Source organism: Balaenoptera physalus (genome assembly GCF_965194825.1).
Source record: "Balaenoptera physalus genome assembly, chromosome: 9".
NCBI lineage: Eukaryota > Metazoa > Chordata > Mammalia > Artiodactyla > Balaenopteridae > Balaenoptera > Balaenoptera physalus.
The window spans coordinates 44,735,211-44,753,802 of NC_138888.1; the positions used below are offsets into that span (position 1 = coordinate 44,735,211).

An 18,592-nucleotide genomic window follows, 5' to 3' on the forward strand; every position below is an offset into this window, starting at 1 on the left:
TATTCAGGTGGACACTTTCTAACAGATTTCAAAATTCTAAAAGACACTTGATGCTCCATACAAATTTCAGGTGCAGTAAATAAGAGTATTTGTAAAAACATGACCAGGGATGAGCGTAGAGCCGAAGCAGTTCCTGAAGCATAGCTAAAAAGCATCTTTCAACTGAATTAAAGTATAACGAAGCTAGAGTAAATATTAAGTATAACTTGTGGAAAATATGTTTGGTAATATAAGTTATATTACCAAAATTATATTACATTGTTCATTAAATAATGGAGTGATACATTACCTATGGTTTTAATGGAAAAAAGTGAATTCTGCTCAAACATACCTTTGCTAAATACAGGCGTGTGTGTGCATGTACGTGTGTATGTTATTGTTACCCAGAGGACTTAATTAGAGTCATAAAAAATAGGTTTACGTCTGCTTCAGACAAAATTTAAATATCAGTTTCTGGTACTTACTAAGATTAGCATTTCTTGCAGCTCAAATATTCATTCTTTTGTGATACTGAACGTGATTCTCAAATTTTTCATCTTATAAACTCTAATGTTCTAAAATATCTATCCAGTACCCACCTTCCAAATAATAACTTATTTTCCCTTTAAAGGTCACATATTTCCATTCAGGAGAGAAGATGCTAACAGGTAGTTTGGGCAGGGAAAGAATTAATCAATGCTGTCCGTAGTCTATGAGCCCATTTGTATTTCCTGGCATATGTGTTTAATACATTGAGGATTTGAATGAACTGATATATCACCAAGTAAATGAGGTATGGATGGGTGAAGAAATTCGGAAAATGAAGCACAGGCTTGTCTAAAAAGTTATCCGTTGCTCTAAAACTGTACAGTTTGAGTTTCTGAGACATTTAAAGAAATCCCTTTAAATTCTCGAGAGTACGGGCTCCTCTTCTTTTTCTTTCTCTCTCCATTCAGCCCCTCTCCTGACCTATCCACTTAACTCTACACCTCCAACCATGGCTACCTTGAGAAACACTGTCTTTGGAAAATCTTACTCTGAAATTCTAACTCGATTCCCAATAGGACACTGGAAGGTACACAGTCACTAGAACAGGAGCCATAGTCTCTTTTGTGAAATGGCTTTGGGAAGCAGTTGTTGATGCTGTGACTTCTGCAAGAATTCAGAGTTATTTTAAGGTAAGACACAGACTGAAAAGACCCCAATTCAAACCAACACTGCGCAAAAGGACCCACCGCTGAGTGCCCACAGGTGTGAGGCAAAATGCCCACACTCAATAAATATTGAAATCTGGTCTCCTAAAGCTCTTGATTCGTTCATTCAGCAAATATTTACAAGGTCCATGCTTTGTACTAGGCACTACCTGTACAGGGTGGAGTTTCAGTGGTAAATAACCAACAGTCCTTGAATTATATTCAGGAACAATTAAAAAGTGTGATAAGAGGACACCACTGATGATTTGAAAGATGGTTTCATGCCAGAATCCGCGACTTCTGCATTCTGAAGGAGCCAGAGTGTCTGGTATCTGTCTCCTCCATTTCACTAAGATCACCAGTAGCAGGTTAGCAGCAGCTAACCCAGCAAATGGCACACAGCAGAGACTCAAAGTTCGACACACATTTGGGAAGACTGGCGCTATAAAGAGATTCAAGTGTAACGTCAGAGGTGTTTACTTCTTCAACGTCATGGTGGTCACCGCCATCACTCACACTTACTGAGCATTCCCCGACACTGTTCTACCACTTCACATATATCTTATTTCATCTTCCAGGGTTCCTAACAAATACAGATAAGAGAAAACAGGACAGGACCATAGCATGTCTACATTTCAGCCTTACTGGTATCAGAAGTGGCAAGATTTATTTTGACATAGGTGATGAAAGATAATTGATAGAAGCTCAGCACTAAACAGATCATTTGTGGGGAAAATACCACTATTAATGGTTATTATACCTCTGCGGTATATAAATTTTATTTTCTATTTCCTACATTTTCTCTAAATAGTAATTACTTTAAAATTCTGAAAGCAAGTAAGCAGACTTTAGGGATTTTACTAATGAGGAAACCAGGTGTAAGAAGGCAGGAGCCAGAGATGGCAGGAAGAGTAACCCTTTAGCACTGGTCCACAGTCAGGGGCAGAGGTCTGCCGGCCAGGTAACAAAGTTGATTGATTAAAGGTAAGTAGACTGGGGCCCAGCATTACTTAAACTAAAAACTCCAGGATGTATTTTAATTGTTAATATGAGTAAGTTACACAGCTACAGGGCATCAGTCTTGAAGGAAGGTTTCTTGGTGGTCTGGCTGCCACCCACAGAAACCGTGCTTCATACCCTCTAAGTAGGTAGTGATCGTGGAGTTGTTCTATGTATGATAATAAGCAGGGGGGCAAAGAGATTTAAATAAAAAGCATCACCCCATGACTACTCCAATTAATACTTTAATTCTCTAATTTCTCCTTCCAACTTAGCAGACTGCACGTGAAAAGCTGAACTTGTTAATAAAGTAGGAATGTGTTTGAACGGCCGAGACTCTGCTGGGTGGCCAAGATCCTTGAAGACCTTAGGTCAAAGAGCCAAGAAGCTCTATATTTTTAACTTGGCAGGTTACTATGGAAAGACGGTGATGTCATTAAGCACCTGAAGCACAAAACTATGAATTCTTTAAGCAATGTGGCAATTTATTGTGCAATAGAAAATAGAATATAAAGCCCTTGTTCGAACTTTCTAAATGACTGTTTTCCTTGACCTGGCCTGAAGTTTCAGGGGTTTTCATCACCACCTGTTTTTTGCATGAATTTCTCCTTTCAAGCCCTCAGCAGGTATCTAACCACTAAACCACATTAGGTTACTTACACAAATAGATCATTTTTAGCTCTTGGGTTCTGTAATAGCACCTACAAATGTTCTTTTAAAACCTTTTCAAGAGGAATGAGGTGCAGCTAGGTGGTGGTGGAAGCTGTGGGCCTCCAAGAGCCCTAACTAAATTTCTGGGCACCTTCCTCATTTCCACTGCTAAAAGACTGAAGGATGATTGGAACAGGAAAGTCAGTATCCTGCTAGGGTAAGGAGATGAAGACATCAGCTTAGTCTGTGGAGTTTTCCCTCAATGGGCTCCCTCACCAACAGCTCTTTACTTCAGAAATTTAACTCAATTAAACATTAGGGAATGAGACATTCATAACAGAGGAACTAGTTTCCTCCTCTGAAGAATGAAATGATTGATCCAGATAACCTTTAATGTTCCTTAGAGCTCTGAGTCTGAAAGAACAATAACATTCTGAATCAATAGTTTATGTACCTTAAGAGAAAATTTTAAATGTTAAAAAAACCCTCATGGGTAAACTAAAAAGACAAATGACAAACTGGGAAAAACATGCAAACTATACCATAAAAAAGAGGTTTGTTTATAGGATACAGAACACTTCTAGGAGAAGGGGGCTAGAAATAAAGTCTTAACTATATGAAAAGATGCTCAACCACACGCTTAGTAAGAGGAATGAAAATTACGAGTAGACCAAGATTCCAATTTTCACTTCTAAAATGAGCAAAAATCTAAATGTTCAACAAAAATGAGCAAAAATCTGAAAATTCAACAAAATCTAAACAACACATCCTGTTGGCAAGGCTGCAGGGACAGGCACTCTCACACAGTGCTGGTGGAAATGCAAAATGATACAACACCTATGGAGGGGGATTTAATAATATGTAACAAAATCATATATGTATTTACCTTTTGACTCATGAATCCCAGTTCCAAGAATCTCTCCCAAAGATTCAGGCAAATATATATGTGTGAGTGTGAGTGTGAGTGTGAGTGTGTGTGTGTGTGTGTCTACACATACATACACACAAAGTAGAAGCAACTGTATTAGCAAAAAAGAGGAAATAACACAGATGCCCATAAATAGGGAAATGATTGAAAATACTACAGTACATTCATATAATAGAGTACTACGCAGCTGTAGAAAGGAATGTGGACCATCTTTCTGTAATGTTAGTCAATGATCTTCAAGATAAACTGCTACATAAAAAGAGGTTAAATAAAGTATATATATTAGGATGCGACTTACCAAAGAAATTGGAAGGGGATATGAATGAGTACTTACTTTTAAAAACAATTGAAAGATAAACCAAAAACTTTTTTTTTTAAAAAAAGCTTACTTACACAAGGAAGGTGAAACACAGTGTGGGTAATAGGTCAGTAACGGAGACCAGATTTCTCTGAATATTCCTTGTTTTGTAAATTTGACTTGGGAAATATGTAATGCATGTTGGAGCTGGCTTGTACTGGCTCTTGGTAAAGGTTCAGGTGTTTTGTGAGCTGGTTGTCTTTACCCTTGTAGCTTGCAATTGGCCATGGTGGGAGTATCTACACCACTGATTACAGCACACAGACCTCTCTAACCCCCAAGAAACATTTATCAGCACATTACAGGAACTTCAGGAAATTATCAAACAAGATTAAATTTAAAAAGAGCATTCCTGGGGCTTCCCTGGTGGTGCAGTGGTTGAGAATCTGCCTGCCAATGCAGGGGACATGGGTTCAAGCCCTGGTCTGGGAAGATCCCATACGCCGCGGGGCAACTAGGCCCGTGAGCCACAAGTACTGAGCCTGCGCGTCTGGAGTCTGTGCTCCGCAACAAGAGAGGCCGCGATAGTGAGAGGCCCGCGCACCGCGATGAAGAGTGGCCCCCGCTAGCCGCAACTGGAGAAAGCCCTCGCACAGAAACGAAGACCCAACACAGCCATAAATAAAATAAATAAATAAATAAAATTAAAAAAAAAAAAAAAAAAAAAGAGCATTCCTAAAAATTGAAAGCAAAACAAAACAAACCTAACAGTGAATTGACCGGGTAGCATTACTACATTGAAATGAGCCATTTCAAGGGACTGTAAGGCACAGTGATTTGACTATACAGCTATAGTGGAAATACCAAAAGAATTAAAAAATAATCCTAAACCTTTTTCAATACTGTGGTGTGAATGCTGGTATTGCCATTCTGAGAAGTCAGAGTGTTAAGGAATAAAAAGCAAATAAATAACTACATTACTGTCATGAGAATGAGATTTTTAGTGTAGTACTAAGGAGCTAGAGATACAGGTTGTAGGTCATTAAGAAAACACCCTGTGGTCCTCAATGTGAATTAGATGTATTAGTATGAAGTTATGACGTCTGATATTTAATTAACATTACATGAATGAATCCCCTAGCTCTCTGCACTGAAAAAGCCCAGAAACAATCATCAAACCAGGAACAATGCACACCCTTAGGACCCAGGCACCCAGATTGTGGTCTCCAACTTCTATTTCCCACAAAAGGAACCAAGACTCCCCAACTACAGTTCTGGGTCAGGGAAAGTACAAACTATTGGAAGGAAAGAAGCTATAAAAGACTCCTCGATCATACCAAAAGGTTTCAGAAGCCAACATGAAGAGGCTCCTGCTGACTAAAGATGGAGGAAAAATCTGAGCAATAATAAGAATAACAACTGCCATGGACTGAAAAACATAAAATACATTTAAATCCATGAGTTTATAATGATACTCAAACACCTCACTGTACCACCTCTGGAGAATGTTAGGAAATAAGCTTATTGTTTTATACACTGGTAAAGGTATCTATCCTGCTTTTTCTATACAAACTGTACTTCAGGGTAACCAAATAGTTGGAGTATTTTTCTTTACATAAGTAGTCTAGCTAATAAGCAAAGGAGCAATGATAGAATTAGGATACCTAGGTAACGATCATTCCTAGTAATATCACAAAGAGAAACAACCAGCAATAAAAGGTCTCATGATTGAAATACACCATACCACTGTCTATAAAGTATTCTTGGCCAAAAAGTATTTGTGTGTGTGTGTGTGTCTCAAACCTGAATCAGATTAAACCTCTAGATCTAACTACCAATTTACAGGAAAAACAGGATACAGAGAAGCATGTTAAGTGACAACAAAATCCACATTGTAGGAAACTGTACAGGAAAGATGACCCAGTTTCTCAACAAATAAGCTGTAAAGGGAGAAAAGAGACATGGATAAGAAACCTACATTAACAGGGACATATCAATTAGGGGAAATTCATGAATTTAAGTTGAACAAACAATAAACAATCAGTAAAAAAGTATGAATATGTATGTATGCTACACATGTGCTTGTGTATCTCTACATATATTTGTGAGTATATATATGTATATATATGTTTGTGTGTATATACGTGTGTGTATATATACTTACGTGTGTGTGTGTACATACATAATTGGGGAAATCTGAAGTGAACTAAAGCATCTGATAAAATTAAGAAATAACTAATTTTTTATGTATGATGAAGATACTATTTTAAAGAAAAAGAATTTATCTTCTGGAGAAATAGACTGACATTTCACAGGTGAATTGGTACAATATATGGGATTTAAACATACAGGGGGTGATGAATGGAAGAAGGATTGAGTGACAGTGACTTGAGATTAGTTTAAGTTGGGTAGTGGGCACAAAGGCATTCACTGTAACCATTCTCTCTACTTCTATGGATAAGACTAAATTTTTCTATAGTAAAGTTAAAAACCATATGAACAAAAACAACAAAAATTATGTATCTAATATTAACAAGCTGGTAACAGAACACTGATAGCAGACTAAGACATTCCAACTTAGAAGTCCCTCATGATCACCTGAGAAGCTTTTTCTAAATATCGTCTCTGAACCACCATGATCTTAATGAACCCCAAAGACAGAAGGAACTGTGTCATGTACCCCAGGACGGTGGAAAGAAGGTTGAGAACCACTGTTTAAACACTGTAAGGAAGGGCGGCTGTACATCATTCGTCCAGTTTTTTATCTCCATGCCTGACATGTAGAAGGTACTCAAGAAATATTTGGTGAATTAATGATACCCTGGGGAAGTGAAAATGAACATGTGAGCTTAATAGCAGCTAAACGCTAGATGTGCAAAAAACACTGATATTTGACATTAAAAAACCACTTAGGTTACTGAGCTTAAAAAGACTTTCTGTTCTTTAAGTAGAATGGGTTTTCATCATAAAGCCACAGACTAGTCACTTCCAACAGCTACAAGTAAACTCCTAGAATAAAAATAGTTTTAAATACACAATTGGGTGGGGTGAGGCTAGCAAATATTCTGATTCTACAATCTGTTTTGGACAAGACAGTGTTTCTTATGTGACTAACAAAGCAAACAGTAGTCCGATTCCTTGTGCTGAAATAAGTACACTATTTGCAAAAAAGGTTGAGCATCCAAGGCTTATTCAATAAAGACACCACATTTTCCAAAGTTAAATGGGAATATAGAATGACAAATACCCACATATATTTACATACCCCCAAAAGAAGGCATATGACCACTTGGTATGGATTTTGTCTCATAATTACTAAATGGAGCCAAGCCCACTGTCTCACCACAGGAAACAGCAAAATACCTCAAGCACAAGAATAATCTAATTTTAAAGCTGGGAGGAGTTTAGAAACCTAATACAACCTTTTCATTGTGTTGATGAAAAAACAGACACCTAGAGAGGTTACGGTGAAAAGTTCTGGAAATAGAGTAGCCACAGAGGAACACTTGGTCTACACAGGTGCACAGAATGAAGGGCCAAGAATTAATCTTTGAACTTTCACATGAGTGATGTCTAACAGGGTATCAGTCTCGATTACAAACAAATAAGTGTATGCGTGTGTCTCCATATATACACACAAAAATACTAGAATATGCACTTCTAATAAATACTTTTAAAACAAATTCTACAGACTAGTATTCAAGGGCATCCATAATGTTACCTCACTTACTTTTTCAAAATCTTTTCCAAATGAACCACAGTAGATGGAAGGCAGCCACTTCTCTCACTTATCTTTGTGGTCTCTTACAGATGTAGTAGAGTAATAGTATAATTACAAAAACTATTGCATAGATCATTTTCAATGATGAAAGAATGATCAGAATATATAGAATGGATAAACAACAAGTTCCTACTGTATAGCACAGGGAACCATATTCAATATCTTGTGATAAACCATAATGGAAAAGAATATAAAAAAAGAATGTATATATGTGTATAACTGAATCACTTTGCTGTACAGCAGAAATTAACACAACACTGGAAATCAACTATACTTCAATAAAAAAAAGAATGATTAGAAAATATAATCTTTCCAATTCTTCTGTAAATCTGAACTGATATAAAAGCCATATTTCATATATATCTGTGAATATTATATAGAGACATATAGGACATTGTAAAATTTTTAAATATGGCAACCAATAACATTGTAAATTTTTAAATATGGCAACCAATAAAAGGTCTAAAGGTGAGAGAAGAAAGGAAGGCAGTGAGATGAGTTATCCACTTACATTTCTACAAGGTGCTATACAAGGCTTAGTTCAAAATATATACGGAAAATTATATGCAGGGGAGGAGGAAGGAAAGAAAAAGAACAAACCCTTATTTCACCTACTGGTCAAACATTCAATTATTTCAATTACTGATCAATCCTGAATCCATACCACTTTAATTCTGCAGAGATTTTTTAAAAAGATGTATCTATACCTATTATGGAATTTTCCTTCTCACCTACTTTACGTGTACAGTTGATGTGATTTAGCTCCAAAATGATGAAATTTAGTAGGAATCAGAATTTGGCCTCTCAACTTCCTGTTATTAGACTCTTTAGGATCCTGAAAACTGATTTAAAGAGTCTCCTAACATTGTTAAAGAGAATACTAACCATTGAAAATTACAATGATAACATTTACCTTCATCTTTGGGGGAAAAAACGTTTCTAAATGGGCTGATTCAAGATCCCTGAAGGAAATTGCAAGGTAAACCAATAATACTTTTAAAAAGCCAAAAGCAAAGTATAAAGATTATTTTTCTTATGAAATGAATACAGCAACCTTATTTAAATGGACATGATATGACCTTATCAAGTTAAGGGTTTTTGTAATCTCCACTGCAACTCTAAAGTAAAACCCAAAATTAAGCAATAAAATCTGAAGCCATTTACTGAACACAGTATAGTGTTGTAAACAATGAATTTAAATCCTTCAGGGTGCAATACAGCAGCTTCCCACTAGCTATCTATTTTACACATGGTAGTGTATATATGTCAATGCTACTCTCTCAATTCATCCTACCCTCCCCTTCCCCCCGTGTCTACAAGTCCACTCAGCTTGGTGCTCTGTGATGACCTAGAGGGGTGGGATGGGGGTCGGGGGTGGGGGGAAGGGAGGCTCAAGAGGGAGGGGATATATGTATACATATAGCTGATTCACTTTGTTCTACAGCAGAAACTAACACAACATTGTAAAGCAATTATACTCCAATAAAAAAAAAAGTCACACACTCAGAATAATAAATAAATTCTTCAGGGTAATTATTGCTAACTCTACTATCAAATTCATGGATATCTTGCCTCTGTCTAAAAAATTTTAAATAGTTTACAAACACTGAAACATTTATATGCTAACATTTAAAATTTCTCTTATTAACAGCTGAGGACTTATATTAAAATTCTGAAATACAGGACCGCATATCTACACTTTCACCATTGTGTTTCTCTCAAGCCTAAAAATAAGAATTGGAGTAAGCTATTTTCATAAAAATTTAGAAACATTCACGGACACATGAATGGCTTCATGTAATAACCAAAGTAAATTTAGATGATGGTTTAAATCCACACTCCCCTCCAAAAGACTTCTTCCCCTACTTTTATATACTACCAAGTATTTTCAACCAACTAACACAAGAATGTGCTTTCTAAAAATATAAAGGGGATAGGATCATCCCGTTATGAACTAACCTAAACATCTGAGTAATAACTACTAAAATAAAATCACAGAAAAAGATGGTGCATGGTTAAAACTATTAATATATATTTAAGACAAAGAGTTTATTTTTCAATAAGAAAACAAGGAAAAAGAGAGCCCAACGTGATCTTGTATACCTGCCCAATAGAACTTGCGACCATAATTTGTGCTTTTCACCTCTGGGGCAGGGGGAGGAGCTTAAACTCGGGGTAACCTCATGTAGTAAGGGAAAAGCAGTATAAATACTGCAGGGCAGCTCACCCGGGCACAGAGGAAGGCACAGAGAGCTGGTAAGAAACCAACTCCAGGAACTTCCAGCATCCAGGTAAGTCTATGACTGGTGGACTTCCATGTTAGCTTATTTGGAAACAAGCTTCAATTCATTATTTGTTTTTTTGTGATTTAAAAAAATGGCTTTCCACTAAAGTACACTCAGAAAGTTTAATTTGAATCAGTCTATAAAAAATAGTCCTAATTAAACTATATTTGTAAAAACATGTCCTAATCTGAATTTCAGTGTATTTGAGACTATTGGTAACTTCAGTCTATATCAAAGATCTTGAATTATTTAATACAGACATCCAATTACAGTTTCTGTGTTTCTTTTATTTAAATAACTTTATTTTCACTTGATTACCTGAATGTGGTTTTCAAAAACAACTAAGACATATATTTGTATAATTAACAAAATTATAACTCTCATTAATTTATGGAATATATTCAGAATATATAGGATAAGGTTAAAAAAAGTAGATAACTATTTAAAGAATTCATCTGTGAAACATCAGAAAAACGAAACAGGTCAATAATGAAGCTATATGAAATTACTGTTTTTCAGAATCCATCTGAGAACATGCTGCCACAAATAGCCCTTCTGCTGCTAATATCCTTGAACTTGGTCCATGGAGTATTTTATACTGAGCGATACCAAACACCTACAGGCATAAAAGGCCCACCATCCAACATCAAGACACAGTTCTTCATCCCTTATGACATAAAGAGTAAAGGTAAACTGAACTATATGTTTTGCTCTATTAACTAGTGGGTTTTTGCCTTCTACAATCGTAATGATCTCTTTAACAAAATGTTTTAAATTTTATTTGGTGTTAAATTTATCTTCAAACCCCTCAATTAGCCCAAAAGGATTTATGGAAAAAGTAGGTCTATTCAAGAACATTCATATCCTTCACACAAGTATAGCAGAAAGATATACCTGAAGAATATTAGGAAATTTTAGGTATAGAAATTTTTTCCCTCAATGATGCTTTTGCACAAATAACTACCCATGATCTAGACATATTAATCCAATCAAATTAATGTTTAAGATGTTTTAACTAAAAATAATTGCCAATTGTATACAAAAAGAGTAGCAGGTTTATATATCTAAACACTTACACATATTTACTTTTAAAATTTATTTTGCTAGCTTACAAATACATACAAAATTGAGTCTTAATTATCAAATAAAATGAGATGCTCTCCAAAGAAATTTAATAGGCAAACGAAGTAGCAATTCTCATAATTTTTAAATGCATTTTTGTTTAGTTTAGTAGTTAAGTGCACAGACCTAACTGCTTCAAACTAGCTATGCAACCTTGAGTAAGTTATTTATGCTCTCTGTGCTTTAGTTCCCTCATTTGTAAAACAAGGAGCACCTCTTTCAAGGGCTGTTCTGAAACTTAAATGAGTTAATATGTAAAGTGCTTAAGTGTTAGCTATTACTTCTACTACTACTATTACTACTACTTCTACTTCTCATACTACTTCCATTACTTCTACTTCTATTTCTACTTCTCTCCTCCTCCTCCTCTTACTACTACTATAGTACTGGTGGTATAGCCTTAGACAAGTTTTAACTTTGTTCTTGAATCTATCCTTCATCTGCTCAGCTTTCTTGGCTACTATGAAGAGTACTGATATAATGTATGTAAAGTACTAACAGATCCTCAAAGAAGGGCAACTATCAGGTTTCATATTCACTAATTCCATTTAATAGCTATCTGGCACAAACTGCCCGTTATACTACAGAATTACACTGAGTAATATGAACTGACTGTAGGATTCAAATTTATTTTCCATAGTATTTTTTCATTATGCTTACATATTTTATACTGTAAATAAAGCTATCTGCCATAAAAATTTTTATGCTTTTGGAAACAACCATTTTTAGCAAATTCAATGTATAGGATTGTCTTTTTAAAAAAGAAAGATGAAATTTTAAATGTTTCATGAAAGGTAGCTTAATGATCAAAAATAAATGCACAAGTACTCAACAGATTCTCTTGAATGTCTCAAAATACAAATAAAACATAAGAAAGAAAACAGTTAGGAAAAAAGAATAAAAAACAAGAAAACATGATACTTAACTCGAAGCAACAAATGAAATTTGAAATGCTATGACAAACATACACTCTGTGATCACAAATTCAGACTCTTTGTAGCTTACAAGACCATAAGGAACAGTTGTGAATTAAAATAAAATGCACCACCAGTTTTAGAAGGTTAAAATATTTTCTATCTTTTCACCATAATGTATGGCATCATTTTGTTTTTTTGCAGAAAAAATGAAAATATATATCTTGTTAACAAATGAAAAGTTTAGAAGCTGTATTTTAACTATTAAATCCACTTTAGTCTACTTGACAATACAAGGTGGAAACTCAAAAACATTATTATCCCCTGGCAGTCAAACGAAGATAAAAGCCCACAATTTACACAAGCAAAACACTGAGTTGATAACAGATGTACAAAGAACTCCTGCGCAATTCCTAGGCACATCTGTTCAAACAGGTTAAAAGAGAACTCAGTCCAAAACACACTAAATTATGCTGCAGAGGGTTCCACAACTGGTGGGCACACAAGTGCCACATTCTGACACAATCAACCACTTTGTGGGCATTTAAGAAACTTCTCTACTGGGTAATCGTTATTCTTTGAGGATGGCGCCACCCTATCAAGCTACAAACAAGGGCTTGTGTCCCTCAAGGATACAACAGAAATCACATTCTTTCACATACTGGAGAGGTGGAGAACCTATTAGGGTAACATTCTAAGTGATAGAGATCACTGTCTTCGGAGTTCCAGTCTCAAATGGTGCTCAATGCAGTCATTCTCAGTAAGACTTGCTTTTCCTCTCTACTTTAACAGTTAAACAGATTTCCAACCACACCAAGACAATTATTTTTAGTACAGACATGATCTTTATAAGATTCTGAAGCAAACCCCAATTTAATATGGTTCGCATTTTTTAAAATGTCCTATTTTATTCCAAATCATTAAAAGAAATCCTTTACTTATTCATTTATTCTATTTGCAATGTATCAATGCTCATTTATACATACAGACATATCATATATGTACACTAAACTCAACCAACAATACATGTGTAAATACATGGAAATCTCTTCCATAAATTAATTTTTTCATAATCTTTTTCCTGATGTCATTTTCTTAAAATCTATGAGTAAATAAAACTCCACACATTTGTTTGCAAAATGAAGTATAACTTCTAGTTAGTACAAAATATATAGATACCCAAATGAATTTCCTATTTCAGTATATCTGTTTTAATGATTCTGCTCTGTATTTTGTTTCATTTGTTATCAAATGTTTTTCAAATATCAGGAACACCTCTACCCAAGAGTATAATATTCTCAACTACTGTTGGCTGGCTACTTCTTACATGCCAGTTAATTAATATGAAAGATTTTAAATGTACCAACAACTAATAGTTAAAAGAAACTATACCCATAAAAATACATTTTCAAAGGCAATTTACAATTCAATTCATTTAATATTAATTCCATTTTAGTCTTCATTTTGATATTTAAAGCCATTAAAGATTTAGTTAAATGGAGTTTAAGCATATTAATACTTTCTGTACAAAAAAGATGTAGCTCAAAAGTCACAGTTATAAGTCATTTTCAGGGTTTTGACCAAACTATTTGACTACTGCGACACCTACTAAAACTATCATTACTATGAACTATTCGGACAGCATAAGAATCTAAACAGTATACACAGGCATTCTAACTGTATTTCTGAAAATTTATTAAACAGAAAATTAATTTTAATATAAATCCTGCAAGTAGATATTTAGAAACATAAGCAATTCATTACCATCTTTGCTAGCTATCAAAGAATTTCTCTGAGGAAAAAAAGACTATTTTATCTAGAGGCTTATGATAATGCTGCCTAAAGATTCTTTGACATGGTAATGCTTCCATAAAGGTATATCCTAATGCCAGCAATGTCTGTTACATCCCACCTTAGATTGACTAAAACTAAAACCCTGGACACCTCTTAAAGCACTTATGAGATGGACACTTGTTTTTTTCTCTTTGTGATTAAAGCTCTTATAGGAGGTGTTTTGCGCTTTTCCTATACTTGTCGCTCAATAGCATGCTTCACATCACAGGCACTGAATAAGTAATTTTTTAGTTTAAATTTATTATATCAGTATAAGTACTTAGCTCAAATGAACCCACAGATCTATGAAATCAACAATATTCGCATTAATCAAAGAAAACTTTATATTAGCACTTTAACACTACTGTATGTACCTTGCCCATTAATTCTCTAATTCCTTGTTTCAATGTTAAGTCAATAACAGAGAATGTACGAGCTCACGGTATGTACTGAGGTAAAAAAAAAAAAAAAGTCATCCTAAATCTAAACTGTTCAGCAGGGTCATGGCAGACGTAAATTAAAACAGACTGCATTTCTCCCTTATCTTATAGGATAGCTTTTTTGAGGGAAAGTTGTTATAGTTCTTAAACTTGTTCCCATTTATTCTGTACTTGCCTTTTTCTTCTTTTTCTGTCAAATGCCTTTTTATCTCCCTTCCTTTCTAGGTAGATGATTTTCCTAAAATAAATGTGATAAATTTACCTCCAATGCACTCTCATTCTAACTGAATTCTTCAATCCCAGCTTATTTTCATGGATCGTTAGGATGCAATGAAAGTACTACGGTAGCCATGATCTTGTAAAATCGTCTTCTCTAGCTGTGTTTTTTAAAACAGTATAAAATGTATTGTCAAACCATTTAAGACCAGTCTGCCAAAACGGTCTGAATGACACTGCAATGTCCTGTCCTCATTTATATTTTGAGAAGCAATGATTCCTTAGCATTACTAACCACCCCCCACCCGGGCCCGGTATGTGTGCTGGGCATGTCTTGTAGGTACATCGGTAAGAGGAGAGCAAGGTATTCCTGGTCCACCAGGCCCTGCTGGACCTCGAGGGCACCCAGGTCCATCTGGACCACCAGGAAAACCAGGCTATGGAAGTCCTGGACCCCAAGGAGAGCCAGGGTTGCCAGGACCGCCGGGACCATCAGCCACTGGGAAGCCAGGTGTGCCAGGACTCCCAGGAAAACCAGGAGAGAGAGGACCATACGGACCAAAAGGAGATATTGGACCAGCCGGTTTACCAGGACTACGGGGCCCGCCAGGGCCACCTGGAATCCCCGGCCCAGCCGGAATTTCTGTTTCAGGAAAACCTGGGCCACAGGGACCTCCAGGAGCCCCGGGACCCAGGGGCTTTCCTGGAGAAAAGGGTGCACCAGGAGTCCCTGGTATGAATGGACAGAAAGGGGAAACGGGATATGGTGCTCCTGGCCGCCCTGGGGGCAGGGGCCTCCCAGGTCCTCAGGGTCCCATGGGACCACCTGGCCCTCCTGGAGTGGGAAAAAGAGGTGAAAATGGGTTTCCAGGACAGTCAGGTATCAAAGGTGATCGGGGCTTTCCAGGTGAAAGGGGGCCAACTGGCCCACCAGGCCCCCAAGGTCCTCCTGGGGAACAAGGACCAGAAGGCACTGGAAAGCCAGGAGCCCCTGGAGCCCCAGGCCAGCCAGGGGTTCCAGGGACAAAAGGTCACCCTGGGGCTCCAGGAATAGCTGGGCCCCCAGGGGCTCCTGGCTTTGGGAAACCGGGCTTGCCAGGCCTGAAAGGACAAAGAGGACCTGTAGGCCTTCCGGGGGGTCCAGGTGCCAAAGGGGAACAAGGCCCAGCAGGTCATCCCGGGGAACCAGGTCTGACTGGACCCCCTGGGAATATGGGACCCCAAGGACCAAAAGGCATTCCAGGCAACCACGGGATCCCAGGCCCTAAAGGTGAGATGGGGCCAGTCGGGCCTGCAGGATACCCTGGGGCTAAGGGAGAAAGGGGCTCCTCTGGGTTAGATGGAAAACCAGGGTACCCAGGAGAACCGGGTCTCAGTGGTCCCAAGGGTAACCCAGGGTTGCCGGGCCCAAAAGGTGACCCTGGAATTAGAGGACCTCCTGGCCTCCCAGGCCCTGCGGGCCCAGCAGGAGCTAAGGGAGTGCCTGGGCACAATGGTGAGGCTGGGCCAAGAGGTGTCCCTGGAATGCCAGGTACTAGAGGTCCCATCGGGCCATCAGGCATTCCAGGATTCCCTGGATCCAAAGGGGATCCAGGAACTCCAGGTCCTCCTGGTCCAGCTGGCATAGCAACTAAAGGTCTCAATGGACCCACTGGGCCACCAGGTCCAAGAGGGCACGCTGGAGAGCCTGGCCTCCCAGGGCGCCCGGGGCCCCCAGGCCCCCCAGGGCCCCCAGGCCAAGCAGTCCTGCCCGAGGGCTTTGTGAAGGCAGGCCAGAGGCCTTTTGTTAGTGCCAACCAGGGAGTAACAGGAATGCCTGTGTCTGCTTTCACTGTTATTCTCTCCAAAGCTTACCCAACTATAGGTACTCCTATCCCATTTGATAAAATTTTATATAACAGGCAACAGCATTATGACCCAAGAACTGGAATCTTTACCTGTAGGATTCCAGGAATATATTACTTCTCCTACCACGTGCATGTGAAAGGGACCCATGCTTGGGTGGGCCTGTATAAGAACGGCACCCCTGTAATGTACACCTATGATGAGTACATCAAAGGCTACCTAGATCAGGCTTCAGGGAGCGCCATAATCGATCTCACAGAAAATGACCAGGTGTGGCTCCAGCTGCCCAACGCAGGGTCGAATGGGCTATACTCCTCTGAGTATGTCCACTCCTCTTTCTCAGGATTCTTAGTGGCTCCAATGTGAGCATATTCCCACCGAGCTAATATGAATCTCCTTGAAAAGGCATTCCCCAACTCCACCCCACCCCACAAAATGCATATGGAGGTAGGCTGAAAAAAATGTGACTAATTTTAGTTTTCCAAAATACAGATCTGAGCTTTCAGACATAGTGTACAATATGTGAAGGCCCTCTAGAGTTTCTAGTCAGCAATCCTAAGTCTCTTTAAAGTTTTCTGTGAACTCCTTCAGTATTTAAAAATTCTACCATAAAAGTACTGCTAAGCTAAAAAAATAAAATGATCTCAAAAAACCCTGAAATGTGATGTTAAATCATGTTAAATTTGATTTTAAAATTCAGCATTTCCTTTTAAAATAAGCCTGTTTCTAACGATTAACAGGAGAATTTCTAGGAAACATTCAGGTGTCATGTATCTTTACGGGACTTAAATACTTGAATATCCAAATTTAAAAGGCATTGTATACCCTAAGATCTTTCTGATGGTGCATTACTCAAAGGCTTACATGGTCCCCTTCATCAATATCTATTCAAGTATACAGGTGCATATAGACTTTTTACAGCTCTCATAAGAAACCCAAAATATTATGTTAAAAATAATCTGAAATGCAAGGTGCTTTAGTCATGAACCTTTTCAAACTTTTCTGTGATTGCAGGAAAGCTTTCTGTATACCCTTCACAACTTGGGTAGTGAAGGGTATACAGATGCTGTCTGGATGAATAGGATAGGTCAAACAAATGATGTCTGACCTATTCTATTTATTTGACAGAAATGTGATTAATTTGCTTTAATTCCTTATTGAGTCTTATGTAATATGATTTTGTCGGTTTACAGAGCATTAGCATATGTACCTTGGGCCTTCGATTCCAGTGAAATTATAACTGATGTGAAGGATTTCAAAATGTGACTAGAAATGAAATGATGTTATTTATTTATGCTCTGTACTGTATTTTTATGTTGCTGTTTAAAACTTTTAAGCTGTGCCTCGCGAAATGTTTTATCTACTCCTTATTTACAATGCAATAAAATAACATGAATAGATTATTATGCTGAATTTATCTGACACCAACAATTTGCTATTCTCAACCGTTTTTTTAAGGCTTTTCATTTTACAAAGCTAATAAATAGTAAAATGATAAAGTGGTGGGTAGCTTTTATAGGTGTCATGGTTATGCCCTCCTACTGGAGATGGGCATTCCCACACACCCAAGCACTCAGTGTGGACTGTGAAAAGCCATCAAACAGAACCACATGTGATCTACAAGCCAGGGTGAAGGGCTGGTGGCTGGGATTAGAAAAGTAAGACAATCACCCAAACGTAGTGATGTTCTTCTGGGAAGGAAAGAAGCAGGCAACAGAGAAATATGTAGTCTGAACAAATATTCTGTAGTTACTATTTATTGCCTTGACATGTTTTTAGTCATAACATTTAGGATTATTTTGATGGCTTACACTACATTAAAAGGAAGGCAAGCAATTTTTATGTCAATCAAAGGGCAACATTTTTCTCAGCTGAAAAACACTGTTCTTGAGCATCCACTGGTCCACTGGCTAAATTAGGGCAGTCTGGTTCAAGTCATCAGGGTAACATACTATAAAGGCATCTCTTAATTCCTAAGAAGCAATCTCCCTGTGTAACCCAAGCAAACCTGTGGACGGAACCGTAAAACCCTAGGCTTGGGTTGGTGATATCTCTGCTCCCATTCTAGGTGAGCCGGTCCTGTTTTTAAGCAATAAGAATAGAATTTT

The 18,592-nt window shown here is 37.6% G+C and overlaps 2 protein-coding genes across 5 annotated transcripts in view; one reads left to right on the top strand and one right to left on the bottom strand.

Annotated features, from left to right (window-relative positions):
* Positions 1-18,592, bottom strand: part of NT5DC1 (5'-nucleotidase domain containing 1) — a 125,825-nt gene that overhangs the window by 90,107 nt on the left and 17,126 nt on the right. The window lies entirely within an intron of this gene.
* On the top strand, positions 1,919-18,453 carry COL10A1 (collagen type X alpha 1 chain). Its single transcript, XM_082475498.1, has 2 exons — positions 1,919-10,802; positions 14,980-18,453. The coding sequence occupies exons 1-2, from the start codon at positions 10,604-10,606 to the stop codon at positions 16,848-16,850; spliced, it is 2,070 nt and encodes a 689-aa protein (XP_082331624.1). The 5' UTR covers positions 1,919-10,603; the 3' UTR covers positions 16,851-18,453.